Consider the following 25,634-nt stretch of genomic DNA (forward strand, 5'->3'; position numbering starts at 1 on the left):
CCACCACTTCCTCTTCCAACTCCTGTCTCATCTCCTCCTCCCGCACAATGCGCCGGTCAACTGGATGCCCTGACGGCAACTGCGTCACATCATCGTCGATGAGGGTGGGTTGCTGGTCATCCACCACCAAATTGAACGGAGATGGAGGAGACTCTAGTGTTTGAGCATCTGGACACAGATGCTCCTCTGTTAGGTTCGTGGAATCGTGACGTGGAGAGGCAGGTTGAGGGACAATGAAAGGAGCGGAGAACAGCTCTGGGGAGCAGGGACAGTTTGGGTTATTGTTCTGTAAAGCTTCGGAATTTTGGGAGGAAGGAAGACAAGACTGTTGGGTAATAGGAGGAGAGGAGGCAGAGTCTGACTGGCTGCTGGACAATGTGCTGTAAGCGTTCTCTGACAGCCATTGCAAGACCTGTTCCTGGTTCTCGGGCCTACTAAGGTTTGTACCCTGCAGTTTAGTTAATGTGGCAAGCAACCCTGGCACTGTGGAGTGGCGCAATGCTTGCTGCCCCACAGGAGTAGGCACGGGACGCCCTGTGGCTTCACTGCTACCTTGCTCCCCAGAACCATTCCCCCGACCTCGCCCACGGCCTCGTCCACGTCCCTTTCCGGGAGCCTTGCGCATTTTGAATTCCTAGTTAGAAATTGGCACTGTATACCAGTAGTAAAAATTGTGGGTGCACGTAACCCCAATATATTCTTTGAATTCCCAGTCAGACACTGGCACTATATGGCAGTAGCAAGAAATGAGGGTATTTGTATTCCCAATATACTCTTTGAATTCCCAGTCAGACAATGGCACTGTATACCAGTAGTAAAAATTGTGGGTGCACGTAACCCCAATATATTCTTTGAATTACCAGTCAGAAACTGGCACTATATGGCAGTAGCAAGAAATGAGGGTATTTATAACCCCAATATATTCTTTGAATTCCCAGTCAGACAATGGCACTGTATACCAGTAGTAAAAATTGTGGGTGCACGTAACCCCAATATATTCTTTGAATTCCCAGTCAGAAACTGGCACTATATGGCAGTAGCAAGAAATGAGGGTATTTATAACCCCAATATATTCTTTGAATTCCCAGTCAGACAATGGCACTGTATACCAGTAGTAAAAATTGTGGGTGCACGTAACCCCAATATATTCTTTGAATTCCCAGTCAGAAACTGGCACTATATGGCAGTAGCAAGAAATGAGGGTATTTGTATTCCCAATATACTCTTTGAATTCCCAGTCAGACAATGGCACTGTATACCAGTAGTAAAAATTGTGGGTGCACGTAACCCCAATATATTCTTTGAATTCCCAGTCAGAAACTGGCACTATATGGCAGTAGCAAGAAATGAGGGTATTTATAACCCCAATATATTCTTTGAATTCCCAGTCAGACAATGGCACTGTATACCAGTAGTAAAAATTGTGGGTGCACGTAACCCCAATATATTCTTTGAATTCCCAGTCAGAAACTGGCACTATATGGCAGTAGCAAGAAATGAGGGTATTTGTATTCCCAATATACTCTTTGAATTCCCAGTCAAACAATGGCACTGTATACCAGTAGTAAAAATTGTGGGTGCACGTAACCCCAATATATTCTTTGAATTACCAGTCAGAAACTGGCACTATATGGCAGTAGCAAGAAATGAGGGTATTTGTATTCCCAATATACTCTTTGAATTCCCAGTCAGACAATGGCACTGTATACCAGTAGTAAAAATTGTGGGTGCACGTAACCCCAATATATTCTTTGAATTACCAGTCAGAAACTGGCACTATATGGCAGTAGCAAGAAATGAGGGTATTTATAACCCCAATATATTCTTTGAATTCCCAGTCAGACAATGGCACTGTATACCAGTAGTAAAAATTGTGGGTGCACGTAACCCCAATATATTCTTTGAATTACCAGTCAGAAACTGGCACTATATGGCAGTAGCAAGAAATGAGGGTATTTGTATTCCCAATATACTCTTTGAATTCCCAGTCAGACAATGGCACTGTATACCAGTAGTAAAAATTGTGGGTGCACGTAACCCCAATATATTCTTTGAATTACCAGTCAGAAACTGGCACTATATGGCAGTAGCAAGAAATGAGGGTATTTATAACCCCAATATATTCTTTGAATTCCCAGTCAGACAATGGCACTGTATACCAGTAGTAAAAATTGTGGGTGCACGTAACCCCAATATATTCTTTGAATTACCAGTCAGAAACTGGCACTATATGGCAGTAGCAAGAAATGAGGGTATTTATAACCCCAATATATTCTTTGAATTCCCAGTCAGACAATGGCACTGTATACCAGTAGTAAAAATTGTGGGTGCACGTAACCCCAATATATTCTTTGAATTCCCAGTCAGAAACTGGCACTATATGGCAGTAGCAAGAAATGAGGGTATTTGTATTCCCAATATACTCTTTGAATTCCCAGTCAAACAATGGCACTGTATACCAGTAGTAAAAATTGTGGGTGCACGTAACCCCAATATATTCTTTGAATTACCAGTCAGAAACTGGCACTATATGGCAGTAGCAAGAAATGAGGGTATTTATAACCCCAATATATTCTTTGAATTCCCAGTCAGACAATGGCACTGTATACCAGTAGTAAAAATTGTGGGTGCACGTAACCCCAATATATTCTTTGAATTCCCAGTCAGACACTGGCACTATATGGCAGTAGCAAGAAATGAGGGTATTTGTATTCCCAATATATTCTTTGAATTCCCAGTCAGACAATGGCACTGTATACCAGTAGTAAAAATTGTGGGTGCACGTAACCCCAATATATTCTTTGAATTCCCAGTCAGACACTGGCACTATATGGCAGTAGCAAGAAATGAGGGTATTTGTATTCCCAATATATTCTTTGAATTCCCAGTCAGACAATGGCACTGTATACCAGTAGTAAAAATTGTGGGTGCACGTAACCCCAATATATTCTTTGAATTCCCAGTCAGACACTGGCACTATATGGCAGTAGCAAGAAATGAGGGTATTTGTATTCCCAATATATTCTTTGAATTCCCAGTCAGACAATGGCACTGTATACCAGTAGTAAAAATTGTGGGTGCACGTAACCCCAATATATTCTTTGAATTACCAGTCAGAAACTGGCACTATATGGCAGTAGCAAGAAATGAGGGTATTTGTATTCCCAATATACTCTTTGAATTCCCAGTCAGACAATGGCACTGTATACCAGTAGTAAAAATTGTGGGTGCACGTAACCCCAATATATTCTTTGAATTACCAGTCAGAAACTGGCACTATATGGCAGTAGCAAGAAATGAGGGTATTTATAACCCCAATATATTCTTTGAATTCCCAGTCAGACAATGGCACTGTATACCAGTAGTAAAAATTGTGGGTGCACGTAACCCCAATATATTCTTTGAATTACCAGTCAGAAACTGGCACTATATGGCAGTAGCAAGAAATGAGGGTATTTGTATTCCCAATATATTCTTTGAATTCCCAGTCAGACAATGGCACTGTATACCAGTAGTAAAAATTGTGGGTGCACGTAACCCCAATATATTCTTTGAATTCCCAGTCAGACACTGGCACTATATGGCAGTAGCAAGAAATGAGGGTATTTGTATTCCCAATATATTCTTTGAATTCCCAGTCAGACAATGGCACTGTATACCAGTAGTAAAAATTGTGGGTGCACGTAACCCCAATATATTCTTTGAATTCCCAGTCAGACACTGGCACTATATGGCAGTAGCAAGAAATGAGGGTATTTGTATTCCCAATATATTCTTTGAATTCCCAGTCAGACAATGGCACTGTATACCAGTAGTAAAAATTGTGGGTGCACGTAACCCCAATATATTCTTTGAATTACCAGTCAGAAACTGGCACTATATGGCAGTAGCAAGAAATGAGGGTATTTGTATTCCCAATATATTCTTTGAATTCCCAGTCAGACAATGGCACTGTATACCAGTAGTAAAAATTGTGGGTGTATATAGCCCCAATTCTATTGCTAGGGGACTTGCAGGGTATTTCTGGGGTGAAGGTGGGGGGGCACACCGTTGGAACGGGTATCGGGGTATATATCGGGTATACGGGAATACACTGACAGTGTATTCCATTCAGGATCCTGGGAAAGCTGGGTTGCGGCGATTGAGCCCGTCAGTGCCACGTTACACTGACAAGCTTCTCCCTGGAATTTAGCTCTTACAAGAGCTGTTGGTTGTCTTCTCCTTCCTATCCTAGCCTGTCCCTGCCTACCCAGAATCTAAGCCCTAGCTAACTGGACGGAAACCTCCGTCCTCGGTGAATTGCAAGCTCAGAATGACGCGAACCTGGGCGGCGCTGTTCTTTTAAATTAGAGGTCACATGTTTTCGGCAGCCAATGGGTTTTGCCTACTTTTTTCAACGTCACCGGTGTCGTAGTTCCTGTCCCACCTACCCTGCGCTGTTATTGGAGCAAAAAAGGCGCCAGGGAAGGTGGGAGGGGAATCGAGTAATGGCGCACTTTACCACGCGGTGTTCGATTCGATTCGAACATGCCGAACAGCCTAATATCCGATCGAACATGAGTTCGATAGAACACTGTTCGCTCATCTCTACTCTATATCACAGATGTTAGGATTTTACATATAACATGATTTACTGGATTACTAAATTAAATTGCTGTAACTTTATGTGATGGTTACCCGAACAAAGAAAAAACATTATGGCTTTAGTGTTAGGCTAGGGACCCGAACGATGAAGAGCCTGCCACTTAAACAGCTGTTAACCTGTCAGGTTTCTGCTGTTTTTATACTGAAACTGTGCAGGACTTTTCTCTCCACCAATTTTCGGTAGAATCTGAAAGATAGCCTCCTACAGAGACTTTGACTTAGATGTGAACATATTTTCACTGTGAGTCCAATTACTCAAATAATCCTCCTTTCGGTGAATTGTGAGGGTAAGTTCACACAGAGTTTTTTGGTCAGGGTTTTGAGGCTGTATCCGCCTCAAAATCCTGACTAAAAAGACGGATCCCATTGAAATCAATGGGAGCCGCGCAGGAGGTTTTTCTGGGAGCCGTTTCTTCCGGCTCCCGGAAAAAAGTAGTGAGATGTTCATTCTTCAAGCTGAGTCGCCTACAGATTCGGCCTGAAGACACTCCCTTCTCCGGACTAGGCCCATTAATTGAGCCTAATCTGGAGGAGGGTGCACGGCTTGATGCTGGTGCCGTGCACCGGCTTTGAGTTCCACGACACGTTTTATGAATTGGAACCTGAAGCGGAGGCCTCCTCAGGTTTCGATCCAAAAAACTCTGTGTGAACTTACCCTTAAGTAGATGTGAACCTAGACTTACCCACCAATTCTTGGATAGACTTGGTTGCCGTATACCTTGTATTGTAAACTGATGCACTACAGTAGGTGTATATGCAAATATACTGCCTGCTGCCACATTTGCATGGACACATTTCTCAGTCCACCTGGTGCCTGGATAGAAGACAGGAAGAATACAGTGCAAAAAACCTATCTTCCTCAGTTTGCACCAGTAAGTGCAGCAATGTGTGTGGAAGGCACAGTAGCTGTCTAATAGAGAAAAGTCCTAATCAATTACAGACTTCGGGCTTTAGGTTGTTGTATGCTGGACCTGATGGTCTAAAGAGGACAATCAATAGTAAATGGGCAGCAAATTAAATGCCACCCTGGTACACTTTTCCCACTTATTGCCCCTTTAGTGTCCCCTTGATAAATTGCCATTTATAGAGCCTTTAGTGTTCTTTGACAAAAGGTGATGAAGGGGCAGTATATGGCAAATGGTCATCAACCAAACTAACCAAAAAAAAAAACGTAGGGTATATTCACATAACAGTGAAAACTGGCCATATGGTGTCAGTTTTTTTTAATGCATGTTACATGGCAGCTTTTAATTTCATGGCCAGTGAATAGGGGCTATTCACATGATCGTTATTGTCAAAGTTGTCATAGAGCGTCAAAATATAGATCATATCTAGGGATGAGCAAATTGATTCTGCAGAAGTGAAATTCAATCCGAATTTCAGGAAATCTTTGATCTGCCCAGAATCCGGATTTCTTCATGTTTCGATGCATCAAATCGCATTTTTTTAATAAAATGGCTGCTGTACATGTTAGGACAAGGGGCAGAGAAGTCTGGGGACACGGGATCACCAATAATGCTAATTGTGCAGCTAATCAGCAGCCAGCTGCCCCGGTGATGTCCCAGCTCTATAAAAACCAGCTGGCATTTTAGATGCAGTCATTTCACATTGCTCTTAGTGCAGGGACAGCAGGAGTTAGGAAAAGAGTTAGAAAAGACTTAGAAGTTCAGGGAAAGAGGATTGCAAGTGTAGGGAAAATATAGCAAGGAAATCAAGGAAGAATTTGGGGTACTTGAAGTGTCGCTAACAGAAAGAAACTTAAATATTAAGTCCATCCAAAATTTGCAGAGACTCACCTTTGTAAAGATGAGTATGGCATTCGGCCAATCAACACTGGTCAATGCATTCCTATGGGAAAAAGTCAGCTCCCGCATATCACAAGCTGACAGGGATCCAGACAAGATAGAGCCCCAAAGAGCTGGGTGAGTGACATTCCCACCTAAATAAAGGTAATCCCTAGCTAACCCTGCCTGTACAGCTATCCCTGTCTCCCAGTCACATAGTTCACAGTCTCAAATTAACCGAATGTTAAATCCACTGTTCGTATAAATTGGAGGTCACCTGAATTAGCCAGCCAATTATTTTTTCGATGCCTCCGTTGTCGTAGTTCCTGTCCCACCTCCCCTGCGCAGTTATTGGTGCAAAAAAAGCACCAGGGAAGGTGGGAGGGGATATGAATTTTTAGTGCGTTTGCCACGTGGTATTCGATTGTAACCGAATACCTCGAACGGCCTGATATTCGATCGAATATGTATTCGATCGAACAGTGTTCACTCATCTCTATTAATAATGCCAAATGTTTTAGATGCAATAGAGTACAGTGATTTATACAGACAGTAGCTTTACTGAAGTAGGATAGATCTGTAAGTATTAATAGAAAATAACTCACTTTCTGAATTTCTGTTTTCCTTAAGGATGAAATAAATGCATCAAGATGAGTGATCAGTCTATTTACTCCAGTAAATTTCAGGTAACAATCCTGTCTCTGAATGACTTCATGAGGTTCGCCCTGAGGAAGAAATAGCAGTTTATAATTGTATGTGAATAAAATAATTGTATACTTATTAATATGGCCTTACAGACGCACTCCAACTGCTTTATCAATTGGCTGGTTAGTCTAACCATACATTACTTATCAGTACCATGTTTTGACTGAGGGCCATATTTGTAGTGCATCTCCTGTTCACCTCTTTAACGCGCTTCTCCTGATGCTGCTTCAGGCCATGCAACATCGAGGGAGGAGTAAAAAAAATAAATAAAAATTCAGTAGGCAGGAGGTAGTGGGTCATAGTGTTACCCCCTACCTACAACAAATTCACCAGTCACTCACAAGAAGTCAGCATGGTACCATGAAAGAGGAGCTAGGGCAGGGGTGAACCTACCCCTTTCGCCTCCCGAGGCGAACGACAGAAAGCCCCCCCCCCGGGGAGGAGGGGGCGGAGCGGAGGGGGCAGGGCGAAGCAAAGGAGGCGCGGCTTAGCGGCGTTCGCAGGCAGGGAGAGGACCTGCTCTCTGCCTGAGAGTGAGGGGAGGCTGCTGGAGCAGCGCTGCTTCAGCGGCCTCCCCAATCCACCGCTCGGCGCTAAGCCAGTCCAGGACAGCTTGTCCTGGACTGGCTTAGGTAAGCAAAAATGCCGCCCTCCCTGGGGTCCTGACATAGCGCCACCTGAAGCATTCACTTCAGGTCGCCTCATGGGAGGTGCGGCGCTGAGCTAGGGAAATATTAATAGCACAAAATATAGGGGCTGAACAGATATCTCATAGAAGAATAAACTTTTTTACTGGAGTGGTTCTTTAAAGGGATTCTATCATTAAATTGCTATTTTTTCTCAGTAATACATAGGAATTGTCTTACGCTCGCAGCCGCGAGCATGTGCAGTCGGCCCTGCCCGTGGCCCGACAGCAGAGGTGACTGTACATGTGTAGAAGTCTGAAGCCAGCGCCAGAAGAAGACGCGGAGAGAGGCCGTTCCAGACGAAGATGGAGGCAGCGCTGGAGAGTTCTCTTGCAGCATTGGGGACACCCCCAGTGCTGTTTGAGCACTGGGGCCCGCCCCCAGTGCTGCGAGAGAACTCATTTGCATACCTAACAAACCGCGATTTCTACTGAATGGCAGCGCAGAGAAGACATCTAAAGGTAGGAGAAGAATAGCCTTTCTTAAGGCTATTCCTATGTGTTAGTGAGAAAAAAATAGCAATTTAATGATAGAATCCCTTTAAAAATGAATTTATAAATGAAATGAAATGAGAAAAGTAGGGCTATAGAACGGAATAAAATCCACTCCAGTTCATGGCAGGGGGCAAAATTGTTATTAAATAATTTGTATAATATGTTAAGGTTATATACACAAGTGGCAAATCTGTTTATAGGCACTATTAGAAAAAAAAAATATAAATTTGCTTGTATTATCATTTATAGTGCATGAAAATAAAATTCTGTATGCTTATTTACCTCTTGAGCGTGGATGGATGTGTGAAGAACTGGCAGTATATAAGAAGTAAATATTGCAGCGTCCATGTTGCTTGGTAAAGATGGCTGAATGTAAAAAAACATTATGTAGAATTAATTCCAGAATATCAGAAACAATATAGCTATGAAATAACATAGAATTACTGTTCACATAGATTAGAGCGACATTTAAGGCCTCATTCACATGACAATTGCACATAAAAGTATGGTCCCATCCATTTCTATGGTCCAGACACATGACTACAATTTTTGTGGTCGTGTGTCATTGCCATATTCAAGGACAGCAATTATGAAGCATACCCTATTTTTGGCTGCATTTGCAGTACAGACCAGTGTAGGGAATCATAGAAGATCCGTGATTGTGGATGACCTACTGATGCAATGTGGATATGTGTTTTTGCAAAAAAAAAATGTTATGCCTGTCAGAAGATATCAATGCAAAAGCAATATATTTTTTTCACAAATGGATTTTTCTTCCACTGTATTTCTATCATCTTAATAAGAATAAAGGTACCATGTGTAAGCCGATGGCTGGTCAGGTAATAGAAGGGGTGTACATCTCACCAGGACTACTAAGCTGGAAGGAATGACAGAGAGGTCATATTTTTGGAGCCGTGTCCTGAATGATTCTACTGGCTTTTGGATTTCTGTTACTTTAGGTGAGGTAACCTATTCTATGTTTAGTTAGAGCCTAGCCAGGCAGGGATTTATTTTTGTATTGTTTCCTTTTGTTGCTGCGCTACTTTTTGAGTGAAAATAAACTCTACCTTTGTTTTGGACTAAAGAAACTGGACTTTTGTGTCTATGCAACCCCAGACCCTGACACATGTTATATATGCTGTACGGTGAACAGAATTTTTTTTAAAAAATGTTAAAAAATAACAAGACCGGGGGTACAACATCAACAACAACAACAACAAAAACTGCATGGACTCAGCATGGAACATGTGGACAGAAAAGTAGTTCACAATCTACTTTCCTGTCCGCATGACTCGTGTGGAGACTGTATGGAAAGCACACGGACACCATTATAGTCTATGGGGTAATTGTGCTTTCATTGCACACCGCTTGCCAATGCGTTTGGTAGTCTGTTCAGGGAGTTCCTATGTGGACTCCCCCGGAGGGATTACTGATGCAGATGTGAACCAGGCCTAAGGGTGGAGTCTGTCAGCAACCAATAAACTCCACCCACCTCCTAAAAACCTCAGAGCAGAAGCCGATCTTGTCTATACAGCAGCACAGAAATAACTTCTTAACTCCTGTGTATCCAGCATAAGGCTGGAAAATTTAAAAATTCAGTTTTTAAAACAGTACAACATAGTACATAACAATCCAGAAGCGTCTTCTATACGTGACAACAGACCTGGTATAGTCTGAGTATAAATTGCAGTCATAACATAGGGAGCATAACTGCATAAATTAGAATGTACATTATTTGTTTCTACATTATCCATTTTTAATACATTTAACAATGTTTTTTTTTTCTTACAAAACTATCTGAATAATAATTTTTCTTATAATTTGACTTTTATAGTGTAATAGTAGTAAAATAAAAAAAACATATACATATTTGGTATTGCCAAATCGTACTGACCCACAAAACAAAGATACCATGTATTTTTCCAACAGAAAGAGTTAATAAAATTTAATCAGAAAATTTTATGTATCTTGAAATGGGACTAATGAAGGAAAACAATGTATCTTACAAAAAACAAGCCTTCACATACAGTAAAAGTTTTTGGCAAGTGCAGAAAAAAATACTGTATAGTAAGAATGCTTTCAAAACTAGACATTTTAATTAGAGATGAGCGAACAGTGTTCTATCGAACTCATGTTCGATCGGATATTAGGCTGTTCGGCATGTTCGAATCGAATCGAACACCGCGTGGTAAAGTGCGCCATTACTCGATTCCCCTCCCACCCTTCCTGGCGCCTTTTTTGCTCCAATAACAGCGCAGGGTAGGTGGGACAGGAACTACGACACCGGTGACGTTGAGAAAAGTAGGCAAAACCCATTGGCTGCCGAAAACATGTGACCTCTAATTTAAAAGAACAGCGCCGCCCAGGTTCGCGTCATTCTGAGCTTGCAATTCACCGAGGACGGAGGTTTCCGTCCAGTTAGCTAGGGCTTAGATTCTGGGTAGGCAGGGACAGGCTAGGATAGGAAGGAGAAGACAACCACAACAGCTCTTGTAAGAGCTAAATTCCAGGGAGAAGCTTGTCAGTGTAACGTGGCACTGACGGGCTCAATCGCCGCAACCCAGCTTTCCCAGGATCCTGAATGGAATACACTGTCAGTGTATTCCCGTATACCCGATATATACCCCCGATACCCGTTCCAACGGTGTGCCCCCCCACCTTCACCCCAGAAATACCCTGCAAGTCCCCTAGCAATAGAATTGGGGCTATATACACCCACTATTTTTGCTACTGCCATATAGTGCCATTGTCTGACTGGGAATTCAAAGAATATATTGGGGTTACGTGCACCCACAATTTTTACTACTGGTATACAGTTCCAGTTTCTGACTGGGAATTCAAAGAATATATTGGGGTTACGTGCACCCACAATTTTTACTACTGGTATATAGTGCCAGTTTCTGACTGGGAATTCAAAGAATATATTGGGGTTATAAATACCCTCATTTCTTGCTACTGGTATATAGTGCCAGTGTCTGACTGGGAATTCAAAGAATATATTGGGTGTTACGTGCACCCACAATTTTTACTACTGGTATACAGTGCCAGTTTCTGACTGGGAATTCAAAGAATATATTGGGGTTACAAATACCTTCATTTCTTGCTAACTGCCATATAGTGCCAGTTTCTGACTGGTAATTCAAAGAATATATTGGGGTTACGTGCACCCACAATTTTTACTACTGGTATACAGTGCCATTGTCTGACTGGGAATCAAAGAATATATTGGGGTTATAAATACCCTCATTTCTTGCTACTGCCATATAGTGCCAGTTTCTGACTGGGAATTCAAAGAATATATTGGGGTTACGTGCACCCACAATTTTTACTACTGGTATACAGTGCCATTGTCTGACTGGGAATTCAAAGAATATATTGGGGTTATAAATACCCTCATTCTTGCTACTGGTATATAGTGCCATTGTCTGACTGGGAATTCAAAGAATATATTGGGTTACGTGCACCCACAATTTTTACTACTGGTATACAGTGCCAGTTTCTGACTGGGAATTCAAAGAATATATTGGGGTTACAAATACCCTCATTTCTTGCTACTGCCATATAGTGCCAGTGTCTGACTGGGAATTCAAAGAATATATTGGGGTTATAAATACCCTCATTTCTTGCTACTGGTATATAGTGTCATTGTCTGACTGGGAATTCAAAGAATATATTGGGGTTATAAATACCCTCATTTCTTGCTACTGCCATATAGTGCCAGTTTCTGACTGGGAATTCAAAGAATATATTGGGGTTATAAATACCCTCATTTCTTGCTACTGGTATATAGTGCCATTGTCTGACTGGGAATTCAAAGAATATATTGGGGTTACGTGCACCCACAATTTTTGCTACTGGTATACAGTGCCAATTTCTAACTGGGAATTCAAAATGCGCAAGGCTCCCGGAAAGGGACGTGGACGAGGCCGTGGGCGAGGTCGGGGGAATGGTTCTGGGGAGCAAGGTAGCAGTGAAGCCACAGGGCGTCCCGTGCCTACTCCTGTGGGGCAGCAAGCATTGCGCCACTCCACAGTGCCAGGGTTGCTTGCCACATTAACTAAACTGCAGGGTACAAACCTTAGTAGGCCCGAGAACCAGGAACAGGTCTTGCAATGGCTGTCAGAGAACGCTTACAGCACATTGTCCAGCAGCCAGTCAAACTCTGCCTCCTCTCCTCCTATTACCCAACAGTCTTGTCCTCCTTCCTCCCAAAATTCCCAAGCTTCACAGAACAATAACCCCAACTGTCCCTGCTCCCCAGAGCTGTTCTCCGCTACTTTCATTGTCCCTCAACCTGCCTCTCCACGTCACGATTCCACGAACCTAACAGAGGAGCATCTGTGTCCAGATGCTCAAACACTAGAGTCTCCTCCATCTCCGTTCGATTTGGTGGTGGATGACCAGCAACCCACCCTCATCGACGATGATGTGACGCAGTTGCCATCAGGGCATCCAGTTGACCGGCGCATTGTGCGGGAGGAGGAGATGAGACAGGAGTTGGAAGAGGAAGTGGTGGATGATGAGGACACTGACCCGACCTGGACAGGGGGGATGTCAAGCGGGGAAAGTAGTGTGGATGTTGAGGCAAGTGCAGCACCAAAAAGGGTAGCTAGAGGCAGAGGCAGAGGTCAGCAGCTTAGGCGAAGCCAGGCCACACCCGGAATCTCCCAAGATGTTCCAGTTCGTACCCAGCCCCGAAAAACTCCCACCTCGAGGGCACGTTTCTCGAAGGTGTGGAGTTTTTTCAAGGAATGCGCCGAGGACAGATATAGTGTTGTCTGCACAATTTGCCTCTCGAAATTGATTAGGGGCTCTGAGAAGAGCAACCTGTCCACCACTTCAATGCGCCGTCATTTGGAATCCAAGCACTGGAATCAGTGGCAGGCAGCAACGGCAGGACAAAGGCCGCCTGCCGTTCACGCCACTGCCACTGCCTCTGCCACTGCCTCTGCCTCTGCCACTGCCACTGCTGACTGTGCTGGCGATGCACTCCAGAGGACGAGCCAGGACACCACTTCATCTGCCTCCGCCACTTTGTTGACTTCTCCCTCATCCTCCCCTGTTCCTGTCTTATCTCCTTCTCCTGCACCATCAAAGGCACCATCAGGCGCTTCTTTACAACAACCAACCATCTCTCAGACATTGGAGCGGCGGCAGAAATACACTGCTAACCACCCACACGCGCAAGCCTTGAACGCCAACATCGCTAAACTGCTGGCCCAGGAGATGTTGGCGTTCCGGCTTGTTGAAACTCCCGCCTTCCTGGACCTGATGGCAACTGCGGCACCTCGCTATGCCGTCCCTAGCCGTCACTACTTCTCCCGGTGTGCCGTCCCCGCCTTGCACCAGCACGTGTCACTCAACATCAGGCGGGCCCTTAGTTCCGCGCTTTGCACAAAGGTCCACTTGACCACCGACGCGTGGACAAGTGCATGCGGACAGGGACGCTACATTTCACTGACGGCACACTGGGTGAATGTAGTTGAGGCTGGGACTGCTTCCCAAACTGGCCCGGTGTACCTCGTCTCCCCGCCTAACATTCCTGGCAGGGACACGAGAAGAACACCCCCCTCCTCCTCCTCCTCTACCGCCTCCTCCTCCGCCACCGCCTCCTCCTCCGCTGTTAGATTGACCCCAGCTACGAGTTGGAAACGTTGCAGCACTGGCGTTGGTAGACGTCAGCAGGCTGTGCTGAAGCTGATCAGCTTGGGGGACAGACAGCACACTGCCTCCGAGGTGAGGGATGCCCTCCTCGATGAGACGGCAATATGGTTTGAGCCGCTGCACCTGGGCCCAGGCATGGTCGTTTGTGATAACGGCCGGAACCTGGTAGCAGCTCTGGAGCTTGCCGGACTCCAACATGTTCCATGCCTGGCCCACGTCTTCAACCTAGTGGTGCAACGTATCCTAAAGAGCTACCCCAATGTTCCAGAGCTACTGGTGAAAGTGCGGCGCATGTGCGCCCACTTTCGCAAGTCGACAGTAGCCGCTGCTAGCTTAAAATCTCTCCAGCAACGCCTGCATGTGCCACAACACCGGCTTTTGTGCGACGTCCCCACACGCTGGAACTCAACGTTTCAGATGTTGAATAGAGTGGTTGAGCAGCAGAGACCTTTGATGGAATACCAGCTACAAAACCCTAGGGTGCCACAAAGTCAGCTGCCTCAGTTTCTCATCCATGAGTGGCCATGGATGAGAGACCTTTGTGACATCCTACGGGTGTTTGAGGAGTCCACAAGGAGGGTGAGCTCTGAGGATGCGATGGTGAGCCTTACAATCCCGCTCTTGTGTGTTCTGAGAGAATCCCTGATTGACATCAGGGATAACTCAGATCACACAGAGGAGTCAGGGATAGCATCCGATCCGTCACAGCTGGAGAGTAGGTCCACACATCTGTCCGCTTCATCGCGTTTAATGGAGGAGGAGGAGGAGGAGGAGAAGGAGGAGGAAGAAGAGTTGTCCGATGATGTGATGGTGATACAGGAGGCTTCCGGGCAACTTCGAATCGTCCCATTGTTGCAGCGCGGATGGGTAGACATGGAGAATGAGGAGGAAATGGAGATTGAACTTTCCGGTGGGGCCAGAGGAGTCATGCCAACTAACACTGTGGCAGACATGGCTGAGTTCATGTTGGGGTGCTTTACAACCGACAAGCGTATTGTCAAAATCATGGAGGACAACCAGTACTGGATCTTTGCTATCCTTGACCCCCGGTATAAAAACAACATCTCGTCTTTTATTCCGGTAGAGGGGAGGGCCAATCGCATCAATGCTTGCCACAGGCAATTGGTGCAGAATATGATGGAGATGTTTCCAGCATGTGACGTTGGCGGCAGGGAGGACAGTTCCTCCAGTAGGCGACCAAGTTCTCACCGGTCCACACAAACGAGGGGAACACTGTCTAAGGTCTGGGACACCTTGATGGCACCCCCTCGCCAAAGTGCCACCACAGAGGGTCCTAGTGTCACCAGGCGTGAGAAGTATAGGCGCATGTTGCGGGAATACCTTTCCGACCACAGCCCTGTCCTCTCCGACCCCTCTGCGCCCTACACGTATTGGGTGTCGAAGTTGGACCTGTGGCTTGAACTTGCCCTATTTGCCTTGGAGGTGCTGTCCTGTCCTGCCGCCAGCGTCCTATCTGAGAGGGTGTTCAGTGCAGCCGGTGGCATCATCACTGACAAGCGCACCCGTCTGTCAGCTGAGAGTGCCGACCGGCTCACTTTGATAAAAATGAACCACCACTGGATAGAGCCTTCATTTTTGTGCCCACCTGTGTAAAGCACCCCAACATGAAACTCCATGTCTGTACTCAACCTCTCCAATTCCTCCGCATCCTCATACTCATCCACCATAAGCGTTGCACAATTCTGCTAATACTAGGCTCCCTCCAACATGATTTCCCCCAACTCTGCTGGTTAGAGGCTCCCTCCACCCTGATTTCCACCAACTCTGCTGGTTAGAGGCTCCCTCCACCCTGCTTTCCCACAACTCTGCTGGTTAGAGGCTCCCTCCACCATGAATTTGCCCAAACTGGACTGGTTAGAGGCTCCCTCCACCATGAATTGGTCCAAATTGGGGTTTTTAGAGGCTCCCTCCACCATGAATTTGCCCAAACTGGGCTGGTTAGAGGCTCCCTCCACCATGAATTGGTCCAAATTGGGGTTTTTAGAGGCTCCCTCCACCATGAATTGGTCCAAACTGGGCTGTTTAGAGGCTCCCTCCACCATGAATTGGTCCAAACTGGGGTTTTTAGAGGCTCCCTCCACCATGAACTGGTCCAAACTGGGCTGGTTAGAGGCTCCCTCCACCATGAATTGGTCCAAACTGGGTTTTTTAGAGGCTCCCTCCACCATGAATTGGTGCAAATTGGGGTTTTTAGAGGCTCCCTCCACCATGAATTGGTCCAAACTGGGGTTTTTAGAGGCTCCCTCCACCATGAATTTGCCCAAACTGGGCTGTTTAGAGGCTCCCTCCACCATGAATTGGTCCAAATTGGGGTTTTTAGAGGCTCCCTCCACCATGAATTTGCCCAAACTGGGCTGTTTAGAGGCTCCCTCCACCATGAATTGGTCCAAACTGGGGTTTTTAGAGGCTCCCTCCACCATGAATTGGTCCAAACTGGGGTTTTTAGAGGCTCCCTCCACCATGAATTTGCCCAAACTGGGCTGTTTAGAGGCTCCCTCCACCATGAATTGGTCCCAAACTGGGTTTTTTAGAGGCTCCCTCCTGCATGAATTGTCCAAACTGGGGTTTTTAGAGGCTCCCTCCACCATGAATTGGTCCAAACTGGGGTTTTTAGAGGCTCCCTCCACCATGAATTTGCCCAAACTGGGCTGTTTAGAGGCTCCCTCCACCATGAATTGGTCCAAATTAGGGTTTTTAGAGGCTCCCTCCAGCATGAATTTGCCCAAACTGGGCTGTTTAGAGGCTCCCTCCAGCATGAATTGGTCCAAACTGGGGTTTTTAGAGGCTCCCTCCACCATGAATTGGTCCAAACTGGGGTTTTTAGAGGCTCCCTCCACCATGAATTGGTCCAAACTGGGGTTTTTAGAGGCTCCCTCCACCATGAATTGGTCCAAACTGGGGTTTTTAGAGGCTCCCTCCACCATGAATTTGCCCAAACTGGGCTGTTTAGAGGCTCCCTCCACCATGAATTGGTCCAAACTGGGTTTTTAGAGGCTCCCTCCACCATGAATTGGTCCAAACTGGGCTGTTTAGAGGCTCCCTCCACCATGAATTGGTCCAAACTGGGGTTTTTAGAGGCTCCCTCCACCATGAATTTGCCGAAACTGGGCTGTTTAGAGGCTCCCTCCACCATGAATTGGTCCAAACTGGGTTTTTAGAGGCTCCCTCCACCATGAATTGGTCCAAACTGGGCTGTTTAGAGGCTCCCTCCACCATGAATTGGTCCAAACTGGGCTGGTTAGAGGCTCCCTCCACCATGAATTGGTCCAAACTGGGTTTTTTAGAGGCTCCCTCCACCATGAATTGGTCCAAACTGGGGTTTTTAGAGGCTCCCTCCACCATGAATTTGCCCAAAATGGGCTGTTTAGAGGCTCCCTCCACCATGAATTGGTCCAAACTGGTTTTTTTAGAGGCTCCCTCCACCATGAATTGGTCCAAACTGGGGTTTTTAGAGGCTCCCTCCACCATGAATTGGTCCAAACTGGGGTTTTTAGAGGCTCCCTCCACCATGAATTTGCCCAAACTGGGCTGGTTAGAGGCTCCCTCCACCATGAATTGGTCCAAACTGGGCTGGTTAGAGGCTCCCTCCACCATGAATTGGTCCAAATTTGGGTTTTTAGAGGCTCCCTCCACCATGAATTGGTCCAAACTGGGCTGTTTAGAGGCTCCCTCCACCATGAATTGGTCCAAACTGGGGTTTTTAGAGGCTCCCTCCACCATGAATTGGTCCAAAATGGGGTTTTTAGAGGCTCCCTCCACCATGAATTGGTCCAAACTGGGGTTTTTAGAGGCTCCCTCCACCATGAATTGGTCCAAATTGGGGTTTTTAGAGGCTCCCTCCACCATGAATTTGCCCAAACTGGGCTGGTTAGAGGCTCCCTCCACCATGAATTGGTCCAAACTGGGCTGGTTAGAGGCTCCCTCCACCATGAATTGGTCCAAATTTGGGTTTTTAGAGGCTCCCTCCACCATGAATTGGTCCAAACTGGGCTGTTTAGAGGCTCCCTCCACCATGAATTGGTCCAAACTGGGGTTTTTAGAGGCTCCCTCCACCATGAATTGGTCCAAACTGGGCTGGTTAGAGGCTCCCTCCACCATGAATTGGTCCAAACTGGGGTTTTTAGAGGCTCCCTCCACCATGAATTGGTCCAAACTGGGGTTTTTAGAGGCTCCCTCCACCATGAATTGGTCCAAACTGGGGTTTTTAGAGGCTCCCTCCACCATGAATTGGTCCAAACTGGGGTTTTTAGAGGCTCCCTCCACCATGAATTTGCCCAAACTGGGCTGTTTAGAGGCTCCCTCCACCATGAATTGGTCCGAACTGGGTTTTTTAGAGGCTCCCTCCACCATGAATTGGTCCAAACTGGGGTTTTTAGAGGCTCCCTCCACCATGAATTGGTCCAAACTGGGGTTTTTAGAGGCTCCCTCCACCATGAATTTGCCCAAACTGGGCTGTTTAGAGGCTCCCTCCACCATGAATTGGTCCAAATTGGGGTTTTTAGAGGCTCCCTCCACCATGAATTGGTCCAAACTGGGGTTTTTAGAGGCTCCCTCCACCATGAATTTGCCCAAACTGGGCTGTTTAGAGGCTCCCTCCACCATGAATTGGTCCAAACTGGTTTTTTTAGAGCCTCCCTCCACCATGAATTGGTCCAAACTGGGGTTTTTAGAGGCTCCCTCCACCATGAATTGGTCCAAACTGGGGTTTTTAGAGGCTCCCTCCACCATGAATTTGCCCAAACTGGGCTGGTTAGAGGCTCCCTCCACCATGAATTGGTCCAAACTGGGCTGGTTAGAGGCTCCCTCCACCATGAATTGGTCCAAATTGGGGTTTTTAGAGGCTCCCTCCACCATGAATTGGTCCAAACTGGGCTGGTTAGAGGCTCCCTCCACCATGAATTGGTCCAAATTTGGGTTTTTAGAGGCTCCCTCCACCATGAATTGGTCCAAACTGGGCTGTTTAGAGGCTCCCTCCACCATGAATTGGTCCAAACTGGGGTTTTTAGAGGCTCCCTCCACCATGAATTGGTCCAAAATGGGGTTTTTAGAGGCTCCCTCCACCATGAATTGGTCCAAACTGGGGTTTTTAGAGGCTCCCTCCACCATGAATTGGTCCAAATTGGGGTTTTTAGAGGCTCCCTCCACCATGAATTTGCCCAAACTGGGCTGGTTAGAGGCTCCCTCCACCATGAATTGGTCCAAACTGGGCTGGTTAGAGGCTCCCTCCACCATGAATTGGTCCAAATTTGGGTTTTTAGAGGCTCCCTCCACCATGAATTGGTCCAAACTGGGCTGTTTAGAGGCTCCCTCCACCATGAATTGGTCCAAACTGGGGTTTTTAGAGGCTCCCTCCACCATGAATTGGTCCAAACTGGGCTGGTTAGAGGCTCCCTCCACCATGAATTGGTCCAAACTGGGGTTTTAGAGGCTCCCTCCACCATGAATTGGTCCAAACTGGGCTGTTTAGAGGCTCCCTCCACCATGAATTGGTCCAAACTGGGGTTTTTAGAGGCTCCCTCCACCATGAATTGGTCCAAAATGGGGTTTTTAGAGGCTCCCTCCACCATGAATTGGTCCAAACTGGGGTTTTTAGAGGCTCCCTCCACCATGAATTGGTCCAAACTGGGCTGGTTAGAGGCTCCCTCCACCATGAATTTGCCCAAACTGGGGTTTTTAGAGGCTCCCTCCACCATGAATTGGTCCAAACTGGGCTGGTTAGAGGCTCCCTCCACCATGAATTGGTCCAAATTGGGGTTTTTAGAGGCTCCCTCCACCATGAATTTGCCCAAACTGGGCTGGTTAGAGGCTCCCTCCACCATGAATTGGTCCAAACTGGGCTGGTTAGAGGCTCCCTCCACCATGAATTGGTCCAAACTGGGCTGGTTAGAGGCTCCCTCCACCATGAATTGGTCCAAATTGGGGTTTTTAGAGGCTCCCTCCACCATGAATTGGTCCAAACTGGGCTGTTTAGAGGCTCCCTCCACCATGAATTGGTCCAAACTGGGGTTTTTAGAGGCTCCCTCCACCATGAATTGGTCCAAACTGGGCTGGTTAGAGGCTCCCTCCACCATGAATTGGTCCAAACTGGGGTTTTTAGAGGCTCCCTCCACCATGAATTGGTCCTAAACTGGGGTTTTTTAGAGGCTCCCTCCACCATGAATTGGTCCAAACTGGGGTTTTTAGAGGCTCCCTCCACCATGAATTGGTCCAAACTGGGGTTTTTAGAGGCTCCCTCCACCATGAATTTGCCCAAACTGGGCTGTTTAGAGGCTCCCTCCACCATGAATTGGTCCAAACTGGGGTTTTTAGAGGCTCCCTCCACCATGAATTGGTCCGAAACTGGGGTTTTTAGAGGCTCCCTCCACCATGAATTGGTCCAAACTGGGGTTTTTAGAGGCTCCCTCCACCATGAATTGGTCCAAACTGGGGTTTTTAGAGGCTCCCTCCACCATGAATTTGCCCAAACTGGGCTGTTTAGAGGCTCCCTCCACATGAATTGGTCCAAACTGGGGTTTTTAGAGGCTCCCTCCACCATGGAATTGGTCCAAACTGGGGTTTTTAGAGGCTCCCTCCACCATGAATTGGTCCAAACTGGGTTTTTAGAGGCTCCCTCCACCATGAATTGGTCCAAACTGGGCTGTTTAGAGGCTCCCTCCACCATGAATTTGCCCAAACTGGGCTGTTTAGAGGCTCCCTCCACCATGAATTGGTCCAAACTGGGCTGGTTTAGAGGCTCCCTCCACCATGAATTGGTCCAAACTGGGGTTTTTAGAGGCTCCCTCCACCATGAATTGGTCCAAACTGGGCTGTTTAGAGGCTCCCTCCACCATGAATTGGTCCAAACTGGGGTTTTTAGAGGCTCCCTCCACCATGAATTGGTCCAAATGGGTTTTTAGAGGCTCCCTCCACCATGAATTGGTCCAAACTGGGGCTTTTTAGAGGCTCCCTCCACCATGAATTGGTCCAAACTTGGGTTTTTAGAGGCTCCCTCCACCATGAATTTGTCCCAAACTGGGCTGGTTAGAGGCTCCCTCCACCATGAATTGGTCCAAACTGGGCTGTTTAGAGGCTCCCTCCACCATGAATTGGTCCAAATTTGGGTTTTTAGAGGCTCCCTCCACCATGAATTGGTCCAAACTGGGGCTGTTTAGAGGCTCCCTCCACCATGAATTGGTCCAAACTGGGGTTTTTAGAGGCTCCCTCCACCATGAATTGGTCCAAACTGGGCTGGTTTAGAGGCTCCCTCCACCATGAATTGGTCCAAACTGGGGTTTTTAGAGGCTCCCTCCCACCATGAATTGGTCCAAACTGGGGTTTTAGAGGCTCCCTCCACCATGAATTGGTCCAAACTGGGGTTTTTAGAGGCTCCCTCCACCATGAATTGGTCCAAACTGGGGTTTTTAGAGGCTCCCTCCACCATGAATTGGTCCCAAACTGGGCTGTTTAGAGGCTCCCTCCACCATGAATTGGTCCAAACTGGGCTGTTTAGAGGCTCCCTCCACCATGAATTGGTCCAAACTGGGGTTTTTAGAGGCTCCCTCCACCATGAATTGGTCCAAACTGGGGTTTTTAGAGGCTCCCTCCACCATGAATTGGTCCAAACTGGGGTTTTTAGAGGCTCCCTCCACCATGAATTGGTCCAAACTGGGCTGTTTAGAGGCTCCCTCCACCATGAATTGGCCCAAACTGGGCTGTTTTAGAGGCTCCCTCCACCATGAATTGGTCCAAACTGGGCTGGTTAGAGGCTCCCTCCACCATGAATTGGTCCAAACTGGGGTTTTTAGAGGCGCCCTCCACCATGAATTGGTCCAAACTGGGCTGTTTAGAGGCTCCCTCCACCATGAATTGGTCCAAACTGGGGTTTTTAGAGGCTCCCTCCACCATGAATTGGTCCAAAATGGGGTTTTTAGAGGCTCCCTCCACCATGAATTGGTCCAAACTGGGGCTTTTTAGAGGCTCCCTCCACCATGAATTGGTCCAAATTGGGGTTTTTAGAGGCTCCCTCCACCATGAATTTGCCCAAACTGGGCTGGTTAGAGGCTCCCTCCACCATGAATTGGTCCAAACTGGGCTGGTTAGAGGCTCCCCTCCACCATGAATTGGTCCAAATTTGGGTTTTTAGAGGCTCCCTCCACCATGAATTGGTCCAAACTGGGCTGTTTAGAGGCTCCCTCCACCATGAATTGGTCCAAACTGGGGTTTTTAGAGGCTCCCTCCACCATGAATTGGTCCAAACTGGGCTGGTTAGAGGCTCCCTCCAATGAATTGGTCCAAACTGGGGTTTTTAGAGGCTCCCTCCACCATGAATTGGTCCAAACTGGGGTTTTTAGAGGCTCCCTCCACCATGAATTGGTCCAAACTGGGGTTTTTAGAGGCTCCCTCCACCATGAATTGGTCCAAACTGGGGTTTTTAGAGGCTCCCTCCACCATGAATTTGCCCAAACTGGGCTGTTTAGAGGCTCCCTCCACCATGAATTGGTCCGAACTGGGTTTTTTAGAGGCTCCCTCCACCATGAATTGGTCCAAACTGGGGTTTTTAGAGGCTCCCTCCACCATGAATTGGTCCAAACTGGGGTTTTTAGAGGCTCCCTCCACCATGAATTTGCCCAAACTGGCTGTTTAGAGGCTCCCTCCACCATGAATTGGTCCAAATTGGGGTTTTTAGAGGCTCCCTCCACCATGAATTGGTCCAAACTGGGGTTTTTAGAGGCTCCCTCCACCATGAATTTGCCCAAACTGGGCTGTTTAGAGGCTCCCTCCACCATGACTTGGTCCAAACTGGTTTTTTTAGAGGCTCCCTCCACCATGAATTGGTCCAAACTGGGGTTTTTAGAGGCTCCCTCCACCATGAATTGGTCCAAACTGGGGTTTTTAGAGGCTCCCTCCACCATGAATTTGCCCAAACTGGGCTGGTTAGAGGCTCCCTCCACCATGAATTGGTCCAAACTGGGCTGGTTAGAGGCTCCCTCCACCATGAATTGGTCCAAATTGGGGTTTTTAGAGGCTCCCTCCACCATGAATTGGTCCAAACTGGGCTGTTTAGAGGCTCCCTCCACCATGAATTGGTCCAAACTGGGGTTTTTAGAGGCTCCCTCCACCATGAATTGGTCCAAAATGGGGTTTTTAGAGGCTCCCTCCACCATGAATTGGTCCAAACTGGGGTTTTTAGAGGCTCCCTCCACCATGAATTGGTCCAAACTGGGCTGGTTAGAGGCTCCCTCCACCATGAATTTGCCCAAACTGGGGTTTTTAGAGGCTCCCTCCACCATGAATTGGTCCAAACTGGGCTGGTTAGAGGCTCCCTCCACCATGAATTGGTCCAAATTGGGGTTTTTAGAGGCTCCCTCCACCATGAATTTGCCCAAACTGGGCTGGTTAGAGGCTCCCTCCACCATGAATTGGTCCAAACTGGGCTGGTTAGAGGCTCCCTCCACCATGAATTGGTCCAAACTGGGCTGGTTAGAGGCTCCCTCCACCATGAATTGGTCCAAATTGGGGTTTTTAGAGGCTCCCTCCACCATGAATTGGTCCAAACTGGGCTGGTTAGAGGCTCCCTCCACCATGAATTGGTCCAAATTGGGGTTTTTAGAGGCTCCCTCCACCATGAATTGGTCCAAACTGGGCTGTTTAGAGGCTCCCTCCACCATGAATTGGTCCAAACTGGGGTTTTTAGAGGCTCCCTCCACCATGAATTGGTCCAAACTGGGCTGGTTAGAGGCTCCCTCCACCATGAATTGGTCCAAACTGGGGTTTTTAGAGGCTCCCTCCACCATGAATTGGTCCAAACTGGGGTTTTTAGAGGCTCCCTCCACCATGAATTGGTCCAAACTGGGGTTTTTAGAGGCTCCCTCCACCATGAATTGGTCCAAACTGGGGTTTTTAGAGGCTCCCTCCACCATGAATTTGCCCAAACTGGGCTGTTTAGAGGCTCCCTCCACCATGAATTGGTCCGAACTGGGTTTTTTAGAGGCTCCCTCCACCATGAATTGGTCCAAACTGGGGTTTTTAGAGGCTCCCTCCACCATGAATTGGTCCAAACTGGGGTTTTTAGAGGCTCCCTCCACCATGAATTTGCCCAAACTGGGCTGTTTAGAGGCTCCCTCCACCATGAATTGGTCCAAATTGGGGTTTTTAGAGGCTCCCTCCACCATGAATTGGTCCAAACTGGGGTTTTTTAGAGGCTCCCTCCACCATGAATTTGCCCAAACTGGGCTGTTTAGAGGCTCCCTCCAGCATGAATTGGTCCAAACTGGGGTTTTTAGAGGCTCCCTCCACCATGAATTGGTCCAAACTGGGGTTTTTAGAGGCTCCCTCCACCATGTATTGGTCCAAACTGGGGTTTTTAGAGGCTCCCTCCACCATGAATTGGTCCAAACTGGGCTGGTTAGAGGCTCCCTCCACCATGAATTTGCCCAAACTGGGCTGTTTAGAGGCTCCCTCCACCATGAATTGGTCCAAACTGGGGTTTTTAGAGGCTCCCTCCACCATGAATTGGTCCAAACTGGGCTGTTTAGAGGCTCCCTCCACCATGAATTGGTCCAAATTGGGGTTTTTAGAGGCTCCCTCCACCATGAATTTGCCCAAACTGGGCTGGTTAGAGGCTCCCTCCACCATGAATTGGTCCAAACTGGGCTGGTTAGAGGCTCCCTCCACCATGAATTGGTCCAAATTGGGGTTTTTAGAGGCTCCCTCCACCATGAATTGGTCCAAACTGGGCTGTTTAGAGGCTACCTCCACCATGAATTGGTCCAAATTGGGGTTTTTAGAGGCTCCCTCCACCATGAATTGGTCCAAACTGGGGTTTTTAGAGGCTCCCTCCACCATGAATTTGCCCAAACTGGGCTGTTTAGAGGCTCCCTCCACCATGAATTGGTCCGAACTGGGTTTTTTAGAGGCTCCCTCCACCATGAATTGGTCCAAACTGGGGTTTTTAGAGGCTCCCTCCACCATGAATTTGCCCAAACTGGGCTGTTTAGAGGCTCCCTCCACCATGAATTGGTCCAAATTGGGGTTTTTAGAGGCTCCCTCCACCATGAATTGGTCCAAACTGGGGTTTTTAGAGGCTCCCTCCACCATGAATTTGCCCAAACTGGGGTTTTTAGAGGCTCCCTCCAGCATGAATTGGTCCAAACTGGGGTTTTTAGAGGCTCCCTCCACCATGAATTGGTCCAAACTGGGGTTTTTAGAGGCTCCCTCCACCATGTATTGGTCCAAACTGGGGTTTTTAGAGGCTCCCTCCACCATGAATTGGTCCAAACTGGGCTGGTTAGAGGCTCCCTCCACCATGAATTTGCCCAAACTGGGCTGTTTAGAGGCTCCCTCCACCATGAATTGGTCCAAACTGGGCTGGTTAGAGGCTCCCTCCACCATGAATTGGTCCGAACTGGGTTTTTTAGAGGCTCCCTCCACCATGAATTGGTCCAAACTGGGGTTTTTAGAGGCTCCCTCCACCATGAATTGGTCCAAACTGGGGTTTTTAGAGGCTCCCTCCACCATGAATTTGCCAAACTGGGCTGTTTAGAGTCTCCCTCCACCATGAATTGGTCCAAATTGGGGTTTTTAGAGGCTCCCTCCACCATGAATTTGCCAAACTGGGCTGTTTAGAGGCTCCCTCCACCATGAATTGGTCCAAATTA

At 47.2% G+C, this 25,634-nt stretch overlaps 1 protein-coding gene across 1 annotated transcript in view; it reads right to left on the reverse strand.

Annotated features, from left to right (window-relative positions):
* Positions 1-25,634, reverse strand: part of LOC142183343 (uncharacterized) — a 100,757-nt gene that overhangs the window by 35,071 nt on the left and 40,052 nt on the right. Inside the window, exons 2-3 of the mRNA XM_075258438.1 lie at positions 8,596-8,679; positions 7,034-7,153 (exon numbers count right to left, since the gene is read on the reverse strand). Coding sequence (XP_075114539.1) covers positions 7,034-7,153; positions 8,596-8,679 — 204 coding nt within the window. The remainder of the gene's footprint in view (positions 1-7,033; positions 7,154-8,595; positions 8,680-25,634) is intronic.

The sequence above is a fragment of the Leptodactylus fuscus genome, chromosome 1, assembly GCF_031893055.1.
Source record: "Leptodactylus fuscus isolate aLepFus1 chromosome 1, aLepFus1.hap2, whole genome shotgun sequence".
NCBI lineage: Eukaryota > Metazoa > Chordata > Amphibia > Anura > Leptodactylidae > Leptodactylus > Leptodactylus fuscus.